Source organism: Trichoderma evansii (genome assembly GCF_050947405.1).
Source record: "Trichoderma evansii strain SZMC 28006 chromosome Unknown GGI43scaffold_4, whole genome shotgun sequence".
NCBI lineage: Eukaryota > Fungi > Ascomycota > Sordariomycetes > Hypocreales > Hypocreaceae > Trichoderma > Trichoderma evansii.
The window spans coordinates 1,494,958-1,519,848 of record NW_028145202.1 but is presented as its reverse complement, the minus strand read 5'-3'; the positions used below and the strand labels follow the sequence as shown (position 1 = coordinate 1,519,848).

Here is a 24,891-nt window from a genome sequence, read left to right as displayed (position 1 = left end):
CGCCGATCAAAAGCTTCGGTTAAAAACCTAGCGGCATTAACATTGGCCAAAACAAGCTTCTTTAGAGTCTCCAGATTAAGAGAGTTGGTTTCGAGTGGCAGCGGCAACGCTGTGCCGGGCGGTTTGTTCATGCGCAGCTGGAACGAACCAAGATGGTGATGGCCCCTGAAGATCAGAAGCTTTATTGTGGGCTTGGGAACCCGTGCGGACAGGGAGCTCCTGGGGTGGCGGCGCTCGTTGGAATGGAATCCATGAGCTTGATCCCCTCGAAAAAGGCTTGATTTTGTTTCTAAAATTTAAGGTGAGGGCCAAAGGGGCATAGCGAGCCGGTAAGACGTTGGAAACGTTCCGACAGGACGATGCGATCGATGCATGAGGGCAGGGCCTCGCCTCAGATATTCAGCTGCTGGTGTTTCGGTGAATGAATTGAATACGACGGGATTTTTCCATGGTCGAAATACTGCATCTCATTGGTAAAAGCTATGTAAGCTAAAGCATCTAGCTGCCATCCAAAGGCCTCCAGCCCTCCGTAGTTCGCTTCTCGCCCGCTGAGCATGATACTGTGTGTTCTGTCCTCGCACGTACGGAGAAGTCAGCTAGCTAGATCCAAGCCGTATGGTTTCGAGATGCAGACACTGGAAGGTGGATTCCAAGAGGGGCGCTGGCAGGGGTAATGCGGGAACATTTAACCTTGGAAGTCTATCCTAAGGCTTCTAAGCCTCCACTCACAACGACGACCGAGTTTCAGGTTTTGGAGCGTCCGCCTATCAATCGTCACGAAGATGCATTGAATCAGACTTTCAATTTGAATGTATATGGGATGGGATGCTGTTTAATAGTAGTTTGCCCGAGCATGATTATTCACTGTATCAAATACATTACAGGTGTTTACCTATATGCTCCCGTGAATAAAAATATGCAAAATAAATAGAAGCTATTAAAAGAACAAGCAGCTCAAGAACTTGTGGAGCAATGACGATCGGTATATGTCACTCACTGTATACAAGAAATGCAGGCAATCTGCAGGTTTTCTTTTTCTCGTGTTAGCCGAATCTCGTCTGGTTGAGGCACCAACTAGAGAATACGAGCGATAGCATCACGATTAGACTTTGGCATCGCGCCCTGGATAATCCCATGGCCCATACGCCACGCTTCCTTAGAACAAAGAAGGCCTTTGATTGAGTTTTTCTTATTCTACTTAGGCATCTTTATTTACTTTTATTAGCTCATTCTGTACACCAGGGCACAAACAAAAGCCACCTCTTTACTGCTTCTCCCAAGCTGATCCACAGAAAAACGAAGCCTCCGCGCAGTGTCTCACACTGTCTGCCTATCACAACCTCGCGATTTTCCTCTCGTCTTTTCTCTCCCTACTGTAGCTGTTGGTGATTGGTAGCTCAGCATAGCCAGCTGGCGGTTTCGAAGTGGCGCCGGTCAGTGGATCATGCAATTCGTTTCCAATGTGGGTTTGTGTGCGACGCTCCCGGGCCAGTCACTGGCAGCTTGGCCCGTCACTGGGTGGCCTCAAGCTTGGATGTGCGCGTAGTACCTGGTAGCATGTCCTACTCTTTGACCAAGCACGAAGCAGGCGTGATGTGCTGCAGCAATGGAGATCAGTATTCGTCCGAGGCCCGCTAAAGGGCGCAGAGAAGTCGTCTCGGTGCGCGCCCAGGCGTGTGAATGTTGTGGTTTTTGGCATTAAATATTCAGGCCCTCCATTCCAGCTGCCCTTCTTCCTGCCCTTTTCTTCTCTCCCTCCTCCCTCTTCTTCCTGCAACATCCTCTCTTTCCTGCAAAGCCTTTCACTCGTTTCTCACTCTCTCGTTATTGAAGCATTTCGCTTCTTCTTCTTCTTTCCCTCCTTCTCTGAGTTTTCGTTATTAAATCTACCGTATAATTCTCGACTTGGCCTCTCGGCTTCAATCCACTCCTTAACAACTCATCCATCTATCGATACAATTTGTCTGTGTTTTTCCACAAAGACTTATTAAATCTGCGTCGTTTTATCCATCAGCAATTGGCATCATCATGAAGGGATTCGCTTTTCTCTCGGCCATTGCCGGTCTCAGCGCCGTCATGGCCACTCCCACGCCATCCAAGAACAGCCCTCCGTCCAAGAGAGCCTCGCTGCCCGTCGTTTCGGCTTCTGGAAATGGTGAGTGAAAATCGACCATAGCTTCAACTTTGATCGAGTAGGAAACAGGTATTAATATAATTTGAAATCGGCAGCTTTCTGGGCCGATGGCAAGCGCTTCTATCTTCGCGGTATCGACTACCAACCCGGTGGTTCTTCCGGCACCTCGGATCCCTTGGCTGATTCCCAAACCTGTGAGCGAGACATCAAGAACTTCCAGGACCTTGGAGTCAACGTTATTCGTGTCTATGCTGTCGACAACTCCAAGAACCATGATGCTTGCATGAGCGCTCTCGCCGACGCTGGCATCTACTTGGTCCTTGACGTCAACAACCCGGGCTACTCCATCAACCGCTCCAAGCCCGGTCCTTCTTACAACACCATGTATCTTCAGAGCGTTTTTGCTACTGTGGAGATGTTTGCCAAGTATGACAACACACTGGCCTTCTTCTCCGGCAACGAGGTCATCAACGACGAGCCTGGAACCGATGCCTGCGCCCCCTACATCAAGGCTGTCACTCGTGACATGAAGAACTACATGAACTCTCGTGGACTGCGCAAAGTTCCTGTTGGATACTCTGCCGCTGATGTTTCTTCAAATCGCCTGCAGACAGCAATGTACATGAACTGCGGCAGCGACGATGAGCGATCTGACTTCTTCGCTTTCAACGACTACTCTTGGTGCAACAGTGACTTCAAGACCTCCGGCTGGGACCAAAAGGTTAAGACCTTTACCGACTACGGCATTCCTATCTTGTATGTACCGCCCTCTAATATTCCATAATAGTTTGCTAATGACTACTCGCCAGCTTGTCCGAGTGGGGCTGCATCAAGAACCGCCCTCGCAAGTTCGAAGAGCTGTCTGCCCTCATGAGCTCACAAATGAGTGCTGTCTACTCTGGTGGTATCATGTATGAATACTCCAAGGAAGATAATGACTACGGAATTGTTACTATCGATGGCAACTCTGTTTCTAAGTCGGATGAGTACGATCTGTTCAAGAAGGCCCTGGCTGCTAACCCTACTCCTACTGGTTCCGGTGGCGCTGCCAGCTCTAGCAAGGCTGCCCAGTGCCCGCCCAAGGCCTCTGGATGGAACGTTGACCCCAGCCTGGTCCCCGAAATGCCTTCTCAGGCCAACAAGTACATGAAGAAGGGAGCCGGCAATGGCCCTGGTCTTGGCGGCGATGGCTCTCAGAATGCTGCCGATAGCGGTACTGCCACAGCTAGTGCCACAGCAGGCACGGCATCTCCAACAACCTCAGGTGGCGCTGCGTCTGAAACCGAATCTGACAGTGCTGCTGCTTCTCTCTTGCTCGGTCCTATGGACAAGGCGCCATTTGTCGTGTCTGGTTTGGCCATGGTGTTCACCCTGTTCGGTACCCTTCTTCTGTAAGGACCCGAATAGCTGTCGATTTGGGAGATTTTGAAGTTCTATTATTTTTGGCGATTGGGAAAGATGGTGCTTTATTAATGCCGTTATAGATCGGTGTATGTTATGAATGGAATTCGGGCTGAGCAGTAATGTAAGGGCCACCCGGATCTGGGTCTGGGTCTGGAAAGGCTGGACAGGAGTGGGAGGGATGATAATCTTACAGTTTAGGCTTTGGAGCCATTGTTTATACATGCATCGCCTTTTTTTCTTCCTTCTTAAAATTCATTTTTTGGTCATTTGTATTGCAGCTGAAGTGATATGTGCGTATGGAAGAGGGGCTGTCGATGCTGCACCCTTCTGCTACAAGTCTATCTGATTATTTGATTGGATAATATCTTGATATCCCTAAGTATGTGGATATATTCACCATTAAGAGGTAGAGCTGGCGTCTTGGCGTGAGCAGAGTTCGTCTGCGAACTCATCCTGATGTTTGTCCTGCAAGATGGTTCTATACCAGAAGATCGAAATTGCAGGGTTATATGTAGGATGTTCATCTGCTTTAATCTTTGGCCCCTTGTCTCCATCAAACCGTAAACCTAAGGGGGTGTTCTTATCATACCATATTGCAATTTTTTTAAGAAAATATGAATACTGCAAGTTCGTCATCTGCATGAAGCTTGATTCCGATTCTCGATATTCCGTGAATATATCATGCCACTGCCGAAGCTTTGTACCGTAATGGGTTCTTGAGTACGCATCCAAATGTTCCCATCTTTTTGGCCATTGATGGACGTCCGCAAAGAAGTTCAAAACATTTTCCAGAGCATCATCCTTATAAAAATCCCGGGGCATACTCAAAAGGTATGTAACCTCTTGACTTTGCAAGAGAGCGTTTAGTTTACCAAGCTTCTTATTCTTGTGATGATTTTCACGGGTTGCAAGGGCTTTTGCTGGACCATCGCCTTTTCGTAGCGCCTCACGGGCTTTTGGCAAGTTAGGGTGTCCATGTTCACGGTTCCACGCCTGCGCTGCCTTTATGCCGAGATACCCAGTTGCTGCGTTTACTTCGTGAGCCCTCTTCAAACCTTTTGCCGAATATTCCTCTCTTGTTTGCTTTGGTACCTCATTCACCTGCGTGATATTGTTTTGGCGGGTTTTAATTATGTTTTGGTGGGCTTTGGTCTGGCGCTGGCGTCTTGCTGACGCCCTTGTTGAAAAGTAGTTTGGTGAAATTATGTCGACAGATGCAATTCTTGCTGCAGTATTAAATATTAAGTCTGTGTAGATACCCTCTTCGATAGTTGATCCTTTAATGAAATGGCTGGCATGGTAAATGTGAAAAACAAGTTGATGGACCTCCCCGCCTCGGTAAACGACATAAAAGAAGGCAGATTTCCGAAATATTGTCATTCTCAGACTAAGAAAAACCATCTTCAACTTGATTGTAGAATCCATTCGTAACTTCTCGTCAAATATTTTAAAAACATTAACCCCAACCAGCACTACAATAGGCGCTGCCGATATAATTTCATAGTTGAAATTGACTGATAGGTCCAAGATTTTGGGCCAGGTTTCCGGCCCATATCTCTTCTCCCATAGGGGATTTGCCGCTTTTTCGCGTATCGGAATCATATCTGAGGTTGAAACATTTGGTGGTGCTCCGATCTTTTTCGTCTGGAAGTTGAGGCTTCGGCTACTTGGATCTAGCACATGGCCGAATTTCTTGTTCGATTCAGCAGTGGCCATGGTTGGATAATTCCATTGTACGTGCATTATAGCACCTAGAGCTCCTGATGGTTTCACCATCAACGTGGTATCCTCTTCGGTATTGTCGACAATCTTTGCACGATATTCTTCCCAGAGGGCTGTCATTCTGGGGCATTGGTTGTGCCAATTTTTGCGAGTTTTCTCTTTGCACCAGTCGAGAACATTGATAATTGATTCCTGAAATTTGTTTTCTTGGAGGCGCTGGGCAAAATTTCGTATCTCTTCCTTGGTCTCTGGAGTAGCTTCCGAGACATTTAGCATGGTTTCTAGCCAATCTGTACAACTGGATTCGAAAAGGTTGGGTGGTAAATTCATATCCTTGAGGCCATTTTCAAGTATTTCTGAGAAGAATTCGAAAGTTTTCTGCTCTTCTTTTTCTTCTTTGACCATCTCGTTGGTATCTGAGATGTGAACTTTGTTCATAGAGCAGTCTTCATAATCGTCCTCAGCGACATCTTCCTCCATATCCTCGTCCATATCCTCATCAAAATCTTCCTCCAGTGTCTTGTTATCATGCCAACTAAATGGATCCTTTAGTAATTTGAGATCGAGGCCATACAAATTCTCATCATCATTTGAAACGAGATCACTGAATTCTTTATCCTCTAAAGTAGAATCGCTGTACTCTTGCATAGGCATCTTCGACAAAATGGTACCTTGATGAGAGGCAGAGGCAGTAGTGGGTAAGTAAATTAAAGAATCAATTGGTTTCTCCTCAACAATTTTAGCCAGTCTCTTGCTTCTACGAGCAGGACCCGGGGTAGCGAGAGGGACATTTGACGCAGCTCGTTTTGGTGCCATGGCGAAAATTGGGGGGAGAATTGGTAGTATCAAGTTGATATTAACCGAAGAATTACTTGAGTGAAGTCAAGAATGATACAATCTTGGCCATTGAGACTTGAGTGAACATTTATAATACAGGTTTTTACATGATGATAATACTTGCGGTGTATCGATATCGTCTGCTGAGAGCGTTGATGGCAGGAGCGCTTTCGCACATATATGGGAAAAATACACGAATACATTGTAGATACCTAGTCAATGCATTTTATTTACTACTATTTTTGTATAAGCACTTTCAGATGTTTGAGATATCGTTAGACGCAATGTCTGATGTTCTTACATTCGATATATATAATTGGAGAGGTCCGAGATATATGTAGGCAAGATTCTTCCAGGAGCGTTAGCTCTGGTCCCTTGTTGCCGTGTATTCTGGGATAAGCATAGTCCTCAAAGTTTGAGCATAATAATCACTTCAAGATTGGCCAACGACCTCACTTTTTCCTCGCAGCGCGGTTTCTTCGCTGGGTAGAGTCCATGGTTCTTATGCGCAGCTTGAATCAGCATGGCTCGTCTGCTATTTACAAAATTAATATAGTAATTTAAAGGTATTGCAAAAGCGAAGATGATCTGTGTCCTCAATCTATGAAGCAGCAAAGAGAAAGTAAAACGCAACATCTGAGGCATTTCTCTAATGATGCTTGTTAATTTCTCATCAACTCTATAGTGTATGTACTTTATTGGCCTGAAAAGATTTATTTCTCAGCTATCGAGTTTGAACCAAATGATATTGTTATCAAAAAGACATTTGACCGAGCTGTACGTGATAAGTTCGGGCCTTTGCCCATCTCCTTCAACCTCTCTCCGAAAGGTCAGTCGTCTTTGCCATTGTGGACCATAAATTCCTCCAGCAAGCGGAATGATCTGACTTATCGCCACTATTTAACTTTCGCTCCCAATTGGCACCCACCACATCCGGGAAACAGACGACCTATGCTCACAATCAGGTCCATGGTGGAGGAGAAGTATTTGGAACAAAACAAGGACGTCGATGAGAGATATATAGATGCTTTCTTTGCAGCTTCATACCATTCCATATCTGTAACCCGCGAAGAAATCCTCGAAGGCCGAAACTGCTTTAGCTGCATTCAACAACATACTCCAGGTTTTGCCCGGGGTCTATATTCGGTCATAGTTCATGTACACGCGCCTATCATCTCACCTCTACCGCGGGAGGTCACAACTCTGTCACTAAGTGGCAACCTAGTACGCCTGACCAAAGCCAAGTGATGCCTGTCGGTGACACCAAATACCAGGAGAAAACATCCAACTGCGACGCTGAATCGCAGACCCCGACTTGGGTATTACCCCTCCTCGACTTTTTACGGAAAATAGAACGGGGCAACGCGCGCGATGTGCAGGAAATGGCAGGGAGGAAATACGAAAGTTCTTTAAGGGAAATTTCAAGACCGGCTCAAGATGCAATCCTTACGTACGACCCCTGGGACCCCTCGTTCTTCGGATGAATAGAGTCCTATTGTAGGTATGCAATACTGGATGAGAAAGCTCTGGCAAAGAAGGAAGTGCTGCTAGAGGAGAATACATCGCCATTACAGGTATTTCGAGAAAGACGCAGTAAATTTCCACGACCGCAAAGATAGAACGTGTTGGAAACTCAGCTTGTTGAGGATATTTTTCTATGAGAATCTCTTGGGAATCTCGGGTGAAACGGTCAAAGAGCCACCAAGAACTTCACCAAAGACTCTGCCTTAACAATATTTATGAAGCTGCTTCTATAACATACAATCTTTCTTCTCAACCTTATTTCCTCATACACCAGGTAACCTACCTATATGTAACCAGTCCGGGACTTCTGGCGTGGCTTTGATATACGATCACTGGCTCATAATTTTCCAGCCTACCAACCCTTAATATATCCTTTATCATGGAAAAAGTTACAAAATAGTAGTCTCGTGGTATGAAAATCTAGAAATTTAATTTGTGAAGAGGCATAAGGTGATGTAAAGGCGTACTTGCTCGGATGAAATCCTAAGTACATGTAGGGAAGCATCAGTCGCTGGCAAGCCGCTATAGACTCCTGTGCAGTAATATGAGAGAAGGCAATGGAAATATGTATACAGCCGTATCGTAAGTGAAAATGAAGCACTAAGCTAAAGTTGATGAATCTTGATCAGTACAATTTCCCATTCACGGAACTTATAGCTGAGCATGAGGAGAGAAAGTAAGTACACCAAAGTTCTTTGCCAGAAGACCTAATCTCTCTGGCTATTCTTGCTTTAAACAATGCGCAGAGAAAAAAGGATAATCTATGAGAATAGTTGTTCTTTAAAGAGGGGAGACAGTCTGAAGGAATGGACAGCCATAGCGATTCAATACAGAATGGATAACACGATCAGAAGCCCGCTATCCCCAGACTCGGACGTTGTTAGCCCCACATTAGCTGTGCCTCGGCTTCGCTGGAAGGTAAGCACAGCGCCTCGGTATGCAATGCTGTCGACAACTCCAATCATTCCTCTTTTTCTATTCTCTCGTATGAGTGATTGGCTATCTACTAATTCTTTATCTGTTTATTATTTGCTTTACGCTTTACGAAGCATATCTTCTCCCTTCGCGATTGATTGGCGTCTACGACCCCTTCATTCGCTCACCTCTACACCGAGAATCTTATACCCAACAAAACACCAAGCACAGCTCTCAAGATGTCATCCGCGGCTGAATCCCCCCTCGCGGCCTACAGTGGCCTCAAATTCTTCTCCGTCACCGGCCCCAAGCCATTCGTAGCACACGTGCAGATCCAGCGACCGGAGAAGCTCAACGCCTTCTCCGAGCCCATGTGGCTTGAGTTTGGACGCATCTTCCGACAGCTGAGCGAGGATGCCGATGTGCGGGCAGTGGTGCTAAGCGGAGCGGGCGACAGGGCGTTTACGGCCGGACTGGACGTGCAATCCGCGTCTCAAGATTCAGTGCTGAACTCGGATGCGAGCGATCCGGCCAGGAAAGCGAAGAAGATCAGGGCGCACATTGAGGAGTTCCAGAACTCTATTGGGGCGGTGGAGAAGTGTGAGAAGCGTACGTTTTTACATAATTTCTCTCCATCTGGAGACGTCTTTATTCTATCTGAGGAGCATTATCTGACATATTTACTCTAACAGCGGTGATTTGCGCCATGCATGGAATTTCTATCGGCCTCGCTATTGATATTTCCTGCTGCGCCGACGTCCGCCTCTGCGCGTCCAACACTCGCTTCGCCGTCAAAGAGGTCGACATTGGTCTCGCCGCTGACATCGGCACGCTTGCGCGTCTCCCCAAGGTCGTGGGCTCCAACTCGTGGGTCAAGGACGTGTGCCTGACTGCTCGAGACTTTTCCGCACAGGAGGCCCTGGCAGTGGGTTTCGTGAGCCAGGTGCACGAAGGCAAGGAAAAGACGGTACAGGCGGCTATTGACATGGCGACGTTTATCGCATCAAAGAGCCCCGTGGCGGTTCAGGGCACGAAAGAGCTGCTGAACCATGCGAGAGATCACGCCACGGTAGATGCTCTGCGGTATACGCAGTTGTGGAATTCGGCGGCGCTGCAGGGAGCGGATTTCCCGTCAGCGATGCTAAGTGTATTAAAGAAGCAGAAGCCGACATTTGCTAAGTTGTAAAACATCGGTCGATCGTGGATGGTAATGTTTAGATATTAACGATAGCGGTTGGATGTATGTACATTGGCTAGAATAAACTGCCTGGTAATGTATGGGCTCTCATCTAGTGGAATAAATAAATGTTGTTTTCGTTAGACGTGGGTTTTAAGTTCGAATGAGGTAGTCTTTGTAGTGAGTTTAAAATGCTTGATATCGGCGGCTTATTCGGAACCAGACTCGTCGACAGGAGGAAGATTCTCCTTCAGGCGCTGCAGAAAATTGTCGTGTGAGCAAGAAACCGAGGGGAATAGAGCGAGTAAAAAGTCACAGGGGGGTTCAGCATACGTCTTCGAGTTTCTGTTTGAGCAAGTGAACCATGTTTTCCTTCACCACGACACGCTCCTCGTCCAGATCCTCGATGATGAAGTCGTGATTGACGCTATCGATGTTGACGATGATGGATTTGATGGAAGGATCGCATTCGATCAGGACGCCTGAGCAGGAGGCAAGAAAGGTCAGTTTAGGCTATGAGTAGAGTGAGCAGAAGGCAAAATGGAAGAGATGCATACCTCTGATTGCGCGGGGCATGCTGGGCAATGGGCGGTTGATTCGGAGTCTAAAGATTGTGAATTGAGGCAAGGCTGCGCTAAGAAATGAACGACGATGATGAGCGCTGGAGAGTCCTGGTGCCTTAGGTCTGCACGTCGATTACGGCGCGGGTCTTGGGGGGGGGGGCTGCAGGCGGAAAGTTATGGAGGCTCCAGCCCGTGGCTTTAGCGCCCGGGAGACGGTCGGGTGGACCTTGAAGGGGCGCGCCGGTGAAGCTTCTCCGGCTTCTATACGTGTATCTTTAAATTACAGTTCAGCAAGCTTAGCAAGGTAGTATCAATAGACATGGCTATCAGCTTTACAGCATGCCAATGACCTCATGTGGACGTGATATTTATTACTTGTTAATCGCCGACAGCCCCGTATTCCGCAGCGATGATTCAAATCACAGGCACCACACCTCGGTATGATTGTGCCGTGCTCCCCGCACCAAAGGATCCCACAAGGTGCTCACTCCAGATAGCGAGCTTCATACAAACGGCTAAATTAATTACAACTAGACCGAATGGTAGATGCCTAAGCCTCTCTCCCTTGGTCTCTTTTGGTCTCCCTTGGTGCCCCATTACGGATAACTGGGCCGTGGATACCACTCACACGCTGTGACAAATCCGTCGATGGTAGCGACTATTGATGTGACTGGCTGGTGGGCAGACTAGGAGCTGCGAGCGTAATAATGGATGTATTCGGAAGCTTGAAGAGTGACGTCTACAGAGAGTTTGATCCGGTTCGTACAAAAGCATTCCGGCACCTCTTTTTCTGAGTGGTTTTTAGCTTCACCTCTCCGCCCTCTACGATGGTATTTCTTGTATTTTGAGCGTTGCTGCCATGTATTAATCTCGAGATAAATCTCTTTTTTTTTTATTTGCTCTCCCTATTTTCTCTTCTTATCAGAAGAAGCGAATTAATGCTGAGATTGAATACAGCGAACTCTCTCATACGTTTATTTGGGTAGCTGCCCGCTGGCTTTGAGTACAATAAGCGAAAACATATTTCAATACGCATATAGTTGACGATCATCATCATGGCTGAGACTTCAGATCAGTCTATGTCGGCGCGACCTTTGACATATATCATTATCCCGCTCCTCGCCCTCTTTGCCGTATTTTCGATGTTGGTATTCTTCTATATACGCCGTCGTGGTTCCCGGGAACCTACCATCGATCCCACACTCTGGAGTCGAGGCCGCTGGGTGAGAAGAGACGGAAACTTGGTCTGGATGAGACGAGATGGGACCCTCCTACCGCGGCATTCCAGACGTAATGCTTGGGGAGGATTCGATTCTCATGAAGGACTTAATGAGTTGGGAGAGGCACCACCTCCATACCTGGTTAGGAAACTGTCGGCCGAAGGAGAAGTTGTCGCGGTTGGTACAGCCACAGAGCTGAGAGATTTGGAAGAGGGGAGAAGGCCGCCAGAGTATATCGCTGAGCCACCGCCTGCTGTCACGACCGATTCGAGAAGGGCAGAGGCATAGCACAAACCATGACTACATATTTTGCAGATGAGATTGGAGATTAATGTTGCTTGTCGTTTTACGGATTTCGAGGCGTGGTGCAATGATGACTTGAGAGTTGGTTCTATATTTTATGGCATTCGGATGGCGTTTTGGAGCTTCACTTTTTAATGCTTAATTAAAAAATTCGAAGATACGACTTTTCCGATTTTTTATCCCTGTGGAGGCTAAGATACCTTGGGGTTGGGACCAGTTTGATCTCGTTCAAGACATATCATTATAATGTATAAGAACTGGACAGGGCGAGTAATGGCCTTCAAGGTATCACTGAAGTCAACTGATGGTACACCAATTTGTCATGTACTTATACTGGCATCTGCTCACACCGTATGCCTTGTCTCACTTCATCCACAATACCTACAATACGCCATGCCCAATGAGGAGAGCACGCTGTATATCTCTTGCTGCCCGACGGCTACACTCTTCCGCATTGACTAATGAATCAATAAAAGTGAAAGGAGATGCCTTATAAGTAATACAGTTTCCACGGTATACGCATTATCTCTCAGATTAGGCTGGATCACGGTTCACAGCCCTTCGTGTCGGAATGAGTTGCTTGTACAGATGACCTGCTGGTAGCCGAAGGCGACCGTTGACGAGAGACAAACGAGCACTGCCGGTATCACGAGTGCTTACCCCGTGCGTCCACTCGGTCGTGCACATTTCCATCACCTACTGCTCTGCATTATTTTACGTGACCAGACGCCACCAACCTGTGAGGGAGAAAGACGCAGGCAAGATTTGCATACAAGAAATCCACATCAGTGGTGTGCTTGTTTGAGCAGAATTCTACATTCTAAATTGGGATTTCCGTTCATAATTAAGAAAATATGAGACAAGTTCGAATAAGCGAGAGGCTGGATGGCTAGTAATAATTTAAGCAATTCAAACGCAAGACACGATTGATTAATCAGATCTTGATGGATTTAGTTTAATTTGATGGAAGATTAAAAGGTAAACTTTAATGATCAAAGTTGAATGAATTGATTAGGATACTGGTGCCCTTCTTATTAAAGTGTTAGACAGCATCTGGGTCACGGCAGGCTCCCGGATATCCTGTCAAATAAGCTCTGCTTTGCACCAGACACTGTATCTGGTAAAACGAGCCACGGCAGTTCCGGAGCTATGGAAAAGAAGCTTGGGCTGGTAGTGTATTAAACTGAAAAAGCGCCCCATAGAATTAATTACAGCTCAATGACTAGCAGCTCACTTGGCCGATCGATCACGATCCGTCGGGCGGTGCCCATTTTGGGGTCCGCTGAAGCCGCTGATGGAGATTGCGAGCTTGCAAAGTATATCTTCAAACGCTGGAGTTTAACGTGCGTCTCAGCCCTATCCATCCATGTGTACCACGAACTGCTGGGGGTGCGGGAGAATGCGGAATGAGAAGTGACAAAGATTTGGCAGCGTCCATGCGCAATCGGCAACGAAAGACGACTGACGACGCACGAGGATGGAGGTTTGAAGCACATCGTACCAGTGCGAGCCCAGATCAGTGGCACAGGTGCTCCGTAATTACTCGTACTTACGGCCAGACAAAGCAAGCTAAGCGCTGCAAGCATTTTGGGAGCTGCTTCTCACCCATGCACATCACACAGATTCCCACTTTCAGCCCTCGGCAGTCCTGCGAGAGTCTGCTCCTGGTTCGTGTCCCATGTTCCATGTGCCTGGGCCTGGCAGCAGAAAACAAGCCCAAGCTGGGTTAATCGGTGGTTCTGGTTACCCTGCCAGCGTGACGGCCGATTCAGGTCGCCCAGGCGCCATTGGCGGGTCGCTGTTGGATTTTTGGAGAAACGCCATGGTTCGGCTTCTCCATGCTGCCAGGGGTTGTGGACGCGGTTGCGGCTTGAAGCCATGGGGCGGGACGAAAGTGTCAATAGCAGCAGCACAGTATCACAAGCAGAGCGACGGAGTAGCGAGTACAGACGACGCGCAGAGGCGAATACATCATCGTGACCTCAACGATGCTCGACGTTGCCTGCAGATAGATGAGGGAATAAGCATGCGTGAGCTGAGGTTAGAGAAGAAATGAAGTGATACGTTGGGCGTGAACAGACAAAACTTGGCTCTGCACTGCTGTCAGCTCTGATTCGAGCTCTACTCTCCTTTTTACCCCCTCAAGCTGACGATCGGCCATTGGCTGGAAATGCACGCGAATAACGTGTGGTAGCGCAAGCTCGTGCAATGGCGCTGCGCTGTATCACCAGCCTCGTCCTTTTTTTCTTTTCCCCTACTGCGCCACCGCCCGCCTATCAGAAGCGCAAGGGGGGATCGTTGATTGATACAGCAGATTAGGTAGTGAGAGTGAAAGACAAGTGGGCAAAAAAAGATGGCTGGTGTTTCTCCATATAAGATGAAAATGTCTGTTTCGCGGTTGGCTAGCTCTGCGCTACTTTGCTCGTGTTCTCTCTAAAAAGAAGCATCATCAGTCCGTTGGATGCATCACGCATGCATGTACCCTCCATGTAACCACTTTTGACCTCAGCAGGTACCGCATACCTCGTGCCACCACCCAATCTGGCGAGCAAAAAGAAAAAAGTCAGCCACCGGCCACAGCACTTCACTACCTACTCCAGTATAGACGCTATTACAGCGTGGCTAGCACACCCGTTCAGAGGGTCCAGCAGGCGGCACCACCCACCCCTGCCCGCCCGAGCGCCATTGGACAGGCGCATCGGCAGCGCCAACTCATCAAGCAGAGGCCCCAGCCCGCTTCTGGACAATAACAAGGCCTCAATCCATCCCATCAGCCTGCGAGTCTCAGGTCGGGCCCTCTCCTCTTCCTCCTGCTTGCATATCGCATCGCCCACCTGCGCCCACCTGCGTCGCCTCGCGTTTGCTGCTTTTCCCTGGAGAAAAAAAAGAAGGAAACGCGAGAGAGGGAAAAGAGAAACCCCCGAGCGGCGACTCACTGTTGACGGGCATCTTATCCCATCGCATCGCATCGCATTTGCTCAGCTGGCAGCCACATTTGCAGCTCACCGACAGGCTCATCTCGGCAGTCCCTCATTTTGCTGCTGCTCCTCCGCCTCACTCAGCTAGCTGTACATACATATTACCTCATATTCCCACATATTCCTCCTACATACCACATTCCTCCAAACAGCTCATCGTCGCCCGCACGCCATACATACTTGTGCGCATTTCCAGGTACAGCTGGCTGGGCCTGCAGCAACTCCCCTGACTCTGCAGCTTCTGTTCTCTTTACCGCTTCGGCGCCTGAGCTTTGCCACTACGCTCTGCTAAAAACCTGGCCCTGGCCCTTCCCGATTCCGCCCTCTCCTCTTTGGTTCCTGTGAGTTTCTGACATCCAAACCCACCTGCTCGGGTCCATCTCGAGTGGCCCATCTGAAGATTCATTTTCTTTTTCATTCTCTTCACTCCTTCGATCTTCGTGCCCGTCCATTTGCTGACGTCGCTCAAGGCGCTTGTCCCATTCTTCGCCAAGCGTTGGGCCTTGTTCCGGATGTCTGGATATTACTATTATTTATTCTAATATCTCTTCCTCAACCTCACCCTTTGTTTTCCTTGACCCCCCTTTCCGTAAACTTCTAGGAGTTCGCCTTTGAGGAGCTTCCCCGTTGCGCTCACGCCATTGGTAGCGGTACGACGTTAAGAGGCAAGGACACCGATTGCCTTTGTGCCTAACATGAGCACCGTCAGTAGAAAAAGCCTCCCGCTGCCTGCTCCGACCGAGACCGACGAGACAGAAACGCCCACGGAGCTTACCGCCGACATCTCCAGGCTTGGTGACGAGAAATCGGGCTACTCCATGGCCGACGACAGCACCGCTCCAATCTCCAGTCGCGCTCGTGGGCACAGAAGCCATCGGTCTCAGACATCGCTATTGATCGAGTACTTCGAAGGCAGCAGGACAGGGAGCTCAACCAGTCGTAAACCCAGCGTGCGAGTGCGGCTCACCCCCTCCACCTCCAAAAGGGGGAAGAATAATCACAACATCCAAGTGACAGAGACAAAAACTTCCCGCAAAGGTTCGCTGACTCGACGAATTCCCTTGGATGATGGCATCCCATCTCGTGAGCACGAATTGCTCGGAGCCGACGATGGTCATAGCGTCACGTCGTATGCTTCGGCCACCGAGGAATCTACTGTCTCACGAAACCCCATCGACATAGAGATTACCCAGGCTCAGCAGCCGCAGCAACGACGGCGCCGCCCTGCTAGCCCACTGATTCCGAATAATGAGAGGGAGTCCTCCTATCCGCCAGGAAATGGCTCTGAAATCTCAGCCATCCCTACAGACAGCTTCCTGGATGGTTCTCCTGGACGCGAACTGGGCTCGGGAGAGCATCTCGAAGAGACGCTAGAGGATCCCAAAGCCACCAAATCCAAATCAAAAGATCGCTCCTCCAAGGTTTCATCAGATAAACCCAAGGAGAAGGGAGAACGCAAGCGGCGATCAAAGAGCCGGGCTGGAAGCATCAGTGAACCTACACCTGAGGAGATTTACACTTCCTCACGACGTCGCTCCAGCCGAAGCCGTAACCCGGAACCACCAGTGCCGCAATATTCTGCTGTTGACTCAAGTGTCCTATCGTCAAACTTGGCCCCAAGCCATCGTTCCATGGATACTCGCTCTATGCGATCTGGCGCATCGAAATCGTCAATCAACAACCCCAAGTTGCTGGAGACGGTCGAAGATGCCATCCGAAGATTGATTTTGCCGGAATTGAGCGCTCTTAAGAGAGAACAGAGCAAACGAGAAGGCCGACGGGCGTCCTTTTCTTCATCCGCCTCAAGAGAAGATATTGCATTGGACCGCAGGCGGTCTGCAAGTCAGAAGCCTGAGTCAGCCAGAGACAGAGACGGCGCGAAAGAGGGTGCCAAACACAAAGAAAGACGAAACCGTGAAGCTCGTCACGACTACGACGACCTCTCGGTGAAAAGCCCTAGCCGAGATTCGCTTGATACAGATTTCCGCGCTCATGATGATGGCAACACTCCAAAACGAAGCGGTTTGGCCAAGGCAGCACTCGCTGGCGCGACTGGCGCAGCAGCAGCCAAGGCTTTGTCCGGCACAGCAGACGATCTATCTGAAACTGGAGGTGAAAAGAGGCATCGTGAGAGGCGCAGAAGAAGAAACGAGTCCCGAGCCAGGAGCCAAAGTCTTGGCCGTGAACGATACGCGGAAGAATATGATGATGAGGAAGAATTGCCGCCAGCGCCACCAATGCCCCTCATGAGCGAAATCAACCCCTCAGAAATGACGCGGACCTCGATCTTGTCAGCAGAATCTGATGGGCCGCACTCAGCCACAGAGGAAATCGCTCCATTGGCGAGTCAGCAGAGAGACATCGCTTCGCCTTCGTCAACACCCACTCCTTCTAGAGCATCCGTAGATATTCCTCAGGTACTGGGCAGGACTCATGCCAATGTGTCACAGGGCGACCTGACTGCTCTGCCACGTGGTAGTAAGAAGGAATACAATCAAAGCCTGGAGTATGATACGGACGAGTTCGGTAACAAAATTCCTATCGGCAATTTCAACTACGATGGAGATGCTCGCGATATTGACCAGGGCGAAGATCCAGACGATGGCTACGATGATAGCTATTACAATACGCAAGACGTACCCCCGCCTCTGAGATATGTCCCGTACCAGGCGGGCCTGCGTGGCTTGAGCCCAATCCCCAGCGTATCTGGCTTTACAGAAGCTGATGGAGAAACGCCAAATAGGAACTATGGATCCATCAAGTCGCATCGCTCGCTGCAATCCATGGACTCTATCCCTGGTAACGCCGATGCGGGTCAAAGGGGAACTGTCTACTCTGAAGATTCTCAGACGGGACAGACGGCTGCAGGAAAGGCTGTCCGACCAATTGCTGCTAACCCAAATATCATTCATCCCGCCATCGCAGCCGAATCTGCCGTCGCCTCCTTGATTGATGGGTCGATGCTTGACCAATCTGTCCTAACTGGCGTCTATAGCGGCGCGGGAGATTCCAATCTCTCATACGATGACCGACTCAAGCTTCAAAGCAACCGGGGTATTAGCCCAGATAAGCATTCTGGCTTTGATCACCAAGAATATGAAGACGATCGTCAATCAACTCCTGGACAGTCTCATGGATACATGGAATATGAGCTTGATGAAAATGGACGAAAGGTGCCTCGAACAAAGTATCGCCAGTCCCCCACAACATCTGAAGCTGCCATCACCGCAGGCGCTGTTGGCGCTGCCGCTGCCGCTCTGAAGGCCGCTCAAGAGAGAAAGCAAGCCACCGTTGAGGATGTTACCGATGAGAACTATGAGCCGGCCGGCGTATTCCGCAACAAGTCATTCAAAGAGCGTGCCATGGAAGGCTGGAAACCACGAAACACTCCCACCCATAGCCTGGACAGACTTGATTATGAGGCTGCGCCCCAGTTGGACGCTAGCAGTCTTCCCGATCATGAGAACCCCATGCCTGAAATTGGCTACATCGACTCAGAGTTGCAAACTAACCCGTCGATTCTGAACGAAGACATTGTTCCTGGTATGTGGTCTGGCAAGGCCACACCTACAGAGTATGGCCAAGTCATCCCCAAGTCGCAGTCTGATGAGGAAATGAGAGATGCCCACCTCGACGATGCTGCCCGTCTCAGCCGAGAGCCAAGCGGAGAAGTTGACGAATGGCGGAGAACGTCTGCTGAGCGGAAGCGTGACACTCTCCTCACCAACCCGTATGAGGATGCCAGCCCCATTGTCAATCCCGAGCTCAACGATAACCTTCTTGGTTCTCGTGGTCTGGGTTTCAGCACTGGTAGCCCTGGGTTCAAATATGATGAAGGATATATGTCCAATGGACCCAACCGAACGCCCGATGCCGAACCCAAGGGCAAGGCTCTCAATCTCGCGGGCCCGTCCAAGTTCATGGGGGGCGAAGATCCATTCTACGCATCTCAAGGCAACCGCGCTCTCAGCGGCATGTCTCAAGGCATGGCCTCTCCATTTTACGATGCTTCCACGGGTGGAGGAATCGATCGCATTGAGAACAAGGATATTGTTGCCTTGATGCAGCACGTAAGTTCAACAAACAAGACCCCAGACTCTGTCTAAAACTAAATTGCTAACTTGTTTCTTCTCTTTTTAGCTCATGGTCCGCGACGCCCAGCGAAGCGCTCGTGACACAGAAATCGTCGCTCTCCTTATGAATGCTGCTATTGAGATGCGCAATTCCTTCCGTGACTTGAAGGAGTTGGTCCAAGATACCGGAGATGATGTCATCTTCGCCAACTCTGAAAACACCGAAAAGCTCCAAAAGGCCATCAACGGACCAAGACCTTATCCTGGCCCTCGCTCTGTGCAAAGCGCCTCCGTTGCCACTGTGGATGATATCGCAGTGAAGAAGAAGAACTTATGGAAGCGCGCTCTCCAGGGCCTCAGTGCCAAGGGCACCAGCGACCTCACTCGCATCGAAGATATGCTGATGCAGCTTCTCGGAGAGGTTGATGTTCTCAAGACTCAGACAGCCCCGCCCATCTCTGCTAGAGTCTCTACCAGCGGTGCAGGACAGTCATTTGACAATCTACAGCCAGAGGGGCAGTACGAGCACGACAAGGGCTATGAACCCGAAGGCAACTCGACCACCAGCCATGGTAGCCAGTCCCAGTCCCAGGGGCAGCGTAAGTTTTCCGATCATCGCATCGACACAGTGCCCGAACACGAGGATGAGTACGAGTATGATCACCCTACTCCGACAGCAGAGCGAACCCAAATCATCCCTCCAATGAGCCCCATGGATCGTGAGATAAACCGCAGCGGCTCTGTCCCTCCAGACGGCACACAGCAGACTTCTGATCAGGGCTACAACCAGCCGCACAGCGCTGACAACACTCCCCCTCGGAGCGACAAGGGACGAAAGGGCAAGTCAAGCAGCACCAGCTGGCTGCCTAAGATCTCTCGCTGGTCTGGAACGACAGCATCTACAGTAAGCAAGGCGCTGCGCGGCAACCCCAAGAAGGATGCCAAGAATGAGGACATGCTGCAATCTCGATCAGGATCAAGCATGGCTTCGCGTGATGATCTCTATCCTCTCGACACCTATGGTGACGACAGACTTCCAGGCGGATTCCCCGAGGCACGCCTGGCACCGCCACATGAGATTCATCACGAATCATCAGCACCCATTGTGCCAAATTTCACAACGCCAGAGGATCCGAAATACAAGGCGCACCGTAACTCGCTCAATCTCATGCACCCTCAGCCAAGAACAGGACAGACGGAGCGGTTCCGAACCGCCCTGGAGCATTCTGCTCAAGATTTCGATGCCCCGGCGACACCCCGATCCGCTGATTGGGGCTCAGTGAACAGCCTTGGCCGTCTCAACGGTAACACTAATGAGCGATATGGAAACGAGGGCGGTGATTACTGGCCTGCTGCCCTGCAACAACAAGGCTCTGCCCCAGCCCGGCCACCCAAGGAGCCTATCAATGGCTCAGCTCAGCAGGCATCACCCCGATCTACACGGATCTCAACACTGCAGAAGGGCAGCCCCTTGGCTCCTCAAAGCTACGAGAGCGGCTACGGCAGTGGCACCGGCACTCACCCCAGCCAATACAACAGCACCAGCCCCAAGCCGGAGAATAAGAACTTGAACGCTGCCCTTGGCATCCCATCGCGCAGGCCTAGTGGCCCTCGAGCAATGACTCCCAAGAGCCCAGATGATGTGGCAAGAGAGGAGAGGCGACGAAAGAGAGGTACGTTGCAATAACATCACCACTACTGCGATCTACCTAGAGTAAAAAGTTTACTGACTTGTCGTTTTATAGACACGTTTGGCAGCATTGCAAGCCACGTTAGTCAGGCCAGCCAAGAAACGGACACGTTCTAGGCGAAATCGTACCGTTGCTTTGGACCTCGACCTCCTCCACAAATTGATAACGCAGCTCAAAGAAAAGAGCGATGATGGTGATTTTTCTTTTATTGTTATTATTACATACACCATGGCAGTATACATGGGATACATGCTACACAATACCCGTAAAATGGTTTTTCGTTGATTGAAATAAAGCAAAAGGTGCATAAAAAAACTACTCCAGCAAAAGGGGAGACCAAGGGGAGGATAGTGGATTGAGGGGAGAAGAAAACCGCATTGCCTGGCTATTTATTATGCAAGGCAACTTGCGAGAATATTACATAATGCCACAGGAATCGCTTCGAGAGAAGCTGGGTAGGAAGGATATATGGGATACGAACGGATTTTGAAGATGGACTTTTGCTTTGCGAGATTATATCTGCGATGGGCTGTTTTAGCCAGCTCCGTTTGACTTTTTTTCTCTTCTTGATATTTTTGTATTTCTCTTTCTTCGTTCTTGACGACGACATGACATGATTATTTGATTCTAGAGCGGAGCGAAGGCATTATTTGTGCTGGTCTTAATCTGGACGATGCACTGCTGGCATTGAAGATGAAAAAGGAGACGAGACGAGGGATGATGCTCTTGGCCTATACGATGACGGAAAGCTGACAGGAGGCGTAGTATAGTGTGTGATTTTCAATGGCACAAATGATGCATAATTGGCAGTGGAAATTTTGCCATGCTCTCTCTATCTACTTGTTCCATTCGTGCTGCGCAGTAAATGCATGTGTGAGCCTGTGTCTCATAAAGTTGTGAGACAGCTGCGGTCTGCGATGTGCTATGAATCCTAAGAATCCCACCCAACGATGCAAAAGCAGACACGTTGTAAATCACAAGAAGTTAAAACCAGCGTGTATCACTCTGTGACTCCGTAGATAGCTTTACGGGACATGCATGTTGTAGACCAATTACGAGCTTTGCTTGTTTCCCCTTCCTTCTACACCGATATTACTTACTGTACCGTCTTACGTTAATCTGCAGCCGATGGGATGCCTGTGGCGCCGCTAACTAATAAGTCGGAACGCTGTATTACGGGTAGGGGTCTTGCGGATGGGGGAGTTTTTCCCCACCCACTTTCTTTTCAGTTCGTTTGACAAGGCATCTCATCTTTTTCTAATCAATTGCGACGGAAGCTGCACTGACTTGTCTCTTTTTTTTTTTTTTTTTTTCTTTTTTGAAAATTGGGGAGTTCAGTAAAGGCAAGCATATTTTATTAAAGCGCGTATACAAAGCAAAAGAAAGACGTTTTGTTTTTCGAGGGCTTGTTCTGCAAGGGGGTGAGCGTTTTCTCTTTTCCGAATAATAGGTGCCTGGCTGGCTGACCTCATCGCTAACCTGACTCAACCAGGCCTTTGCTCTTTCTTATACATACAACTCTTTTTCCATCTTCTCTTTTCTTCTTCTTTCTTTTCATTATTCACGACGCTGGAGTAACCTACATCTTTTTTCCTACCTGACTTTGCTCGGGCGTAGCAATGGCAGAGGCGACGGCTTCTGGGACCGCGACGGGGTTGACGTCGAGTCCGGTTGTCGCTGAAGAGAAGAAGGCTGCGACATCGGCCAGGCGCGATTACAAGGGATTCGTGGCGGGAGTGTTTAGCGGAATTGCAAAGTTGACTGGTATGTTGTTTTTGTTGTTTCTGTGTATATCACAATACAGAGATCCTTTTCCTCGTTTTCTTGCATTCACATTTTCTTTTCTTTTGTGGTTGAGAGCGTAGCCTATGCGGATGAGACGGGCGTTGGTCAACTTTTTATTCATAACCTCTTACTAATTCACATGTCAATCTTACAGTCGGCCACCCTTTTGACACCGTCAAGGTCCGTCTTCAAACCACAGAGTCCTCACGCTTCAGTGGTCCTCTCCAGTGTGTCGTCCAGACCGTCCGTAATGAGGGTGTGACGGGCCTGTATAAAGGCGCCACGCCGCCTTTGGTTGGATGGATGTTTATGGACTCGGTGATGCTGGGGTCGTTGAACGTCTACAGACGGCTTATGGCACAACATGTCTTTCATGTAGATTCATGGACGCCAGGGGCCGGATCAGGGTCAGGATTTGGCCTTGGAAATCTGACTTCATCACTGAAGACGCTGGGAACAGGGCAGGCGTCCAGATCTACGTCGTCAGAGCCGTCATATCTGCCACCGGTAGGCCACGGTATCGCAGGTATCATGGCAGGTTCTACCGTCAGCTTCATCGCTGCACCTGTGGAGCATATCAAGGCCCGTCTACAAATCCAGTACGCCGCGCACAAGGCCGAGCGTCTGTACTCGGGACCCCTTGACTGCATCCGCAAGATCTACACCCACCACGGCGTGCGAGGCGTCTACCACGGCCTATCCGCCACGCTACTCTTCCGGAGCTTCTTCTTCTTCTGGTGGGGTAGCTACGACGTCCTCTCACGAGTCCTGCGCAAGAACACCAACCTAAGCAATCCGGCTATCAACTTCTGGGCTGGTGGTTTGAGCGCACAGGTGTTTTGGCTGACGAGCTACCCGAGCGATCTCGTCAAGCAGCGCATCATGACTGATCCGCTTGGCGGAGGATTGGGTGATGGCAAGAGGAGATTTCCCAGGTGGCGAGATGCTGCCGTGACGGTGTATCGCGAGTCTGGGTGGAAGGGATACTGGAGAGGTTTCTTGCCGTGCTTTTTGAGAGCTTTCCCGGCGAATGCGATGGCGTTGGTGGCTTTTGAGGGTGTGATGAGGACTTTGCCTTGAAAAGGGGGGTGCTGTTGTTTGATATACATGCTTGATCCCCCTTTTTACACATTGATGATACCTCGTTGACGTCTTGCATTTAAAAACGATTGCATATGAATACACACATATATAGATATGGCATTTGATAGTCTACACCAGCTTCACAATTAAAGGCAATTAGAAGCTACAATTTGAATAATCACAAGAGCATTATTGAAGAGACAGAAGCAAAGTATTTTTTATAGGTCCACTCGAAATGGCCGGTCAATTTATTCCATGACTTGAAAAATCTACAGCATCCACACGCTGGCGACAGAACTCTTTTACAAGCCCGCACGTGAGTACAGATATCTTCCATCAGAAAGATATACCCCAGATTGCCGTAAAAATTTCCAAGCTTCCCAAAACTCATTTCATCATTTTCCCAAAATGGCTTTTTTCGTTATCCCAGTACTGAAAGAAGCGATTTACTCGTCATCCTCATCAGCCTCGTCGTTGACGACGTTGAAGAACTTGAGCTCGTAAACACCGCGGGAGGTGGAGACGACACGGAGCCAGTCACGGAGCTGCTGCTTCTTGAGGAACTTCTTGGTCCTGTTTTCTTGTATTAGCAAAGAGTAATGTATAGAGGTTGATATATCCAAAGACGTACAGGTACTTGAGGTAGCGGCCAGAGAGCTCGTTGTGGGAGACGACCTCGACCTTGCCATCAGCGGTGGAAGAGATGACGATGTTGTCGCCCAGGTTGTTGGTGCGGCCCTCAACCTTGATGTGGTCCTGGAGGAACTTCTCGAAGGCGGAGACATCGAAGATCTTGTCGCTGGCAGGCTGAGAAGCGTTGATGATGAACTAAAAAGGAGATTATATTAGCATCCTCCGTCAGGGGGGAGTCAGTGTCTGTTTGGATAGTAACTCACCTTCTTGGTCTGCTTCTGGGCCTTGCCCGACTTCTTCTATATCATGACATTTTCAATCAGCCTACTGCATTTTGGGGTTGTTGATTTTTTTTTCTTTTTCTCCGGCGGCGCCAATTCCCTCCCTCAACACTCCATCTCCTAATTGAAAGAAGAGCGAGGAGAGGCAGGGAATCATGTCCGCCTACAGCAAAGCGAGTTCAAATGTCATTCCAAGCAATACATACAGTGATGGGAGCCATTGTTGATATTGGTGGGGTCTTTGTGAGTGGACGTGAAGAACGCAAAGAGATCGAATCCTGCGCCTTTTTGGTATAAAATTATTTTTTTGCTGGAGTTGATGCGAAAGCGCTCAGCTGCTCGCGAAATTTTTAGCCGATATTTTTGGTGGGCTGTTCGAAATGGGGCCAACTGCCAAATTAGGGCTGGAGCGGATCAAGGTGCGCCGAGGCTCCGAATGGACCAAGTTGCCTTGCGGGACGCCAGAGGAAATGTCACGTGATATCGAGCTTACAGCAGATGGGTTGGTAGCCTCCTTAGAACGACTTACATACAGCCTTTGGAACCAGTGTTGCTACTCTGTGCTTAT

General features: G+C 49.2%; 8 protein-coding genes across 8 annotated transcripts; 5 read left to right on the top strand and 3 right to left on the bottom strand.

The window, feature by feature from the left end:
* Positions 1-1,904: 1,904 nt before the first annotated feature.
* Positions 1,905-3,733, top strand: GGI43DRAFT_295957 (Glucanosyltransferase-domain-containing protein). Its single transcript, XM_083201447.1, has 3 exons — positions 1,905-2,155; positions 2,230-2,890; positions 2,944-3,733. Exons 1-3 carry the CDS (start codon positions 2,029-2,031, stop codon positions 3,527-3,529), a joined length of 1,374 nt encoding a protein of 457 aa, XP_083063472.1. The 5' UTR covers positions 1,905-2,028; the 3' UTR covers positions 3,530-3,733.
* Positions 3,734-6,259, bottom strand: GGI43DRAFT_432213 (uncharacterized protein). Its single transcript, XM_083209529.1, has one exon. It carries the CDS (start codon positions 6,074-6,076, stop codon positions 3,938-3,940), a length of 2,139 nt encoding a protein of 712 aa, XP_083063471.1. The 5' UTR covers positions 6,077-6,259; the 3' UTR covers positions 3,734-3,937.
* Positions 6,260-8,555: 2,296 nt separating this feature from the next.
* Positions 8,556-10,353, top strand: GGI43DRAFT_295878 (ClpP/crotonase-like domain-containing protein). Its single transcript, XM_083201446.1, has 2 exons — positions 8,556-9,145; positions 9,229-10,353. The coding sequence occupies exons 1-2, from the start codon at positions 8,776-8,778 to the stop codon at positions 9,720-9,722; spliced, it is 864 nt and encodes a 287-aa protein (XP_083063470.1). The 5' UTR covers positions 8,556-8,775; the 3' UTR covers positions 9,723-10,353.
* On the bottom strand, positions 9,814-10,524 carry GGI43DRAFT_295812 (TFIIH complex subunit TFB5). Its single transcript, XM_083201444.1, has 3 exons — positions 10,271-10,524; positions 10,047-10,195; positions 9,814-9,970 (listed from the first exon to the last, which is right to left on the bottom strand). The coding sequence occupies exons 1-3, from the start codon at positions 10,287-10,289 to the stop codon at positions 9,923-9,925; spliced, it is 216 nt and encodes a 71-aa protein (XP_083063469.1). The 5' UTR covers positions 10,290-10,524; the 3' UTR covers positions 9,814-9,922.
* A 479-nt stretch (positions 10,525-11,003) lies between these two features.
* Positions 11,004-11,915, top strand: GGI43DRAFT_295836 (uncharacterized protein). Its single transcript, XM_083201445.1, has 2 exons — positions 11,004-11,034; positions 11,234-11,915. The coding sequence occupies exon 2, from the start codon at positions 11,332-11,334 to the stop codon at positions 11,782-11,784; it is 453 nt and encodes a 150-aa protein (XP_083063468.1). The 5' UTR covers positions 11,004-11,034; positions 11,234-11,331; the 3' UTR covers positions 11,785-11,915.
* A 3,557-nt stretch (positions 11,916-15,472) lies between these two features.
* Positions 15,473-20,657, top strand: GGI43DRAFT_381314 (uncharacterized protein; the record flags this gene model as incomplete). The annotated part of the gene is made up of 3 exons (XM_083203110.1): positions 15,473-18,847; positions 18,918-20,523; positions 20,596-20,657. The coding sequence occupies 3 exons, from the start codon at positions 15,473-15,475 to the stop codon at positions 20,655-20,657; spliced, it is 5,043 nt and encodes a 1,680-aa protein (XP_083063467.1).
* A 1,116-nt stretch (positions 20,658-21,773) lies between these two features.
* Positions 21,774-23,591, top strand: GGI43DRAFT_398447 (mitochondrial carrier domain-containing protein). The gene is made up of 3 exons (XM_083205219.1): positions 21,774-21,962; positions 22,034-22,305; positions 22,481-23,591. The coding sequence occupies exons 2-3, from the start codon at positions 22,161-22,163 to the stop codon at positions 23,404-23,406; spliced, it is 1,071 nt and encodes a 356-aa protein (XP_083063466.1). The 5' UTR covers positions 21,774-21,962; positions 22,034-22,160; the 3' UTR covers positions 23,407-23,591.
* A 39-nt stretch (positions 23,592-23,630) lies between these two features.
* On the bottom strand, positions 23,631-24,818 carry GGI43DRAFT_295719 (60S ribosomal protein eL22). The gene is made up of 4 exons (XM_083201443.1): positions 24,530-24,818; positions 24,306-24,341; positions 24,041-24,237; positions 23,631-23,982 (listed from the first exon to the last, which is right to left on the bottom strand). The coding sequence occupies exons 1-4, from the start codon at positions 24,542-24,544 to the stop codon at positions 23,856-23,858; spliced, it is 375 nt and encodes a 124-aa protein (XP_083063465.1). The 5' UTR covers positions 24,545-24,818; the 3' UTR covers positions 23,631-23,855.
* Positions 24,819-24,891: the final 73 nt, after the last annotated feature.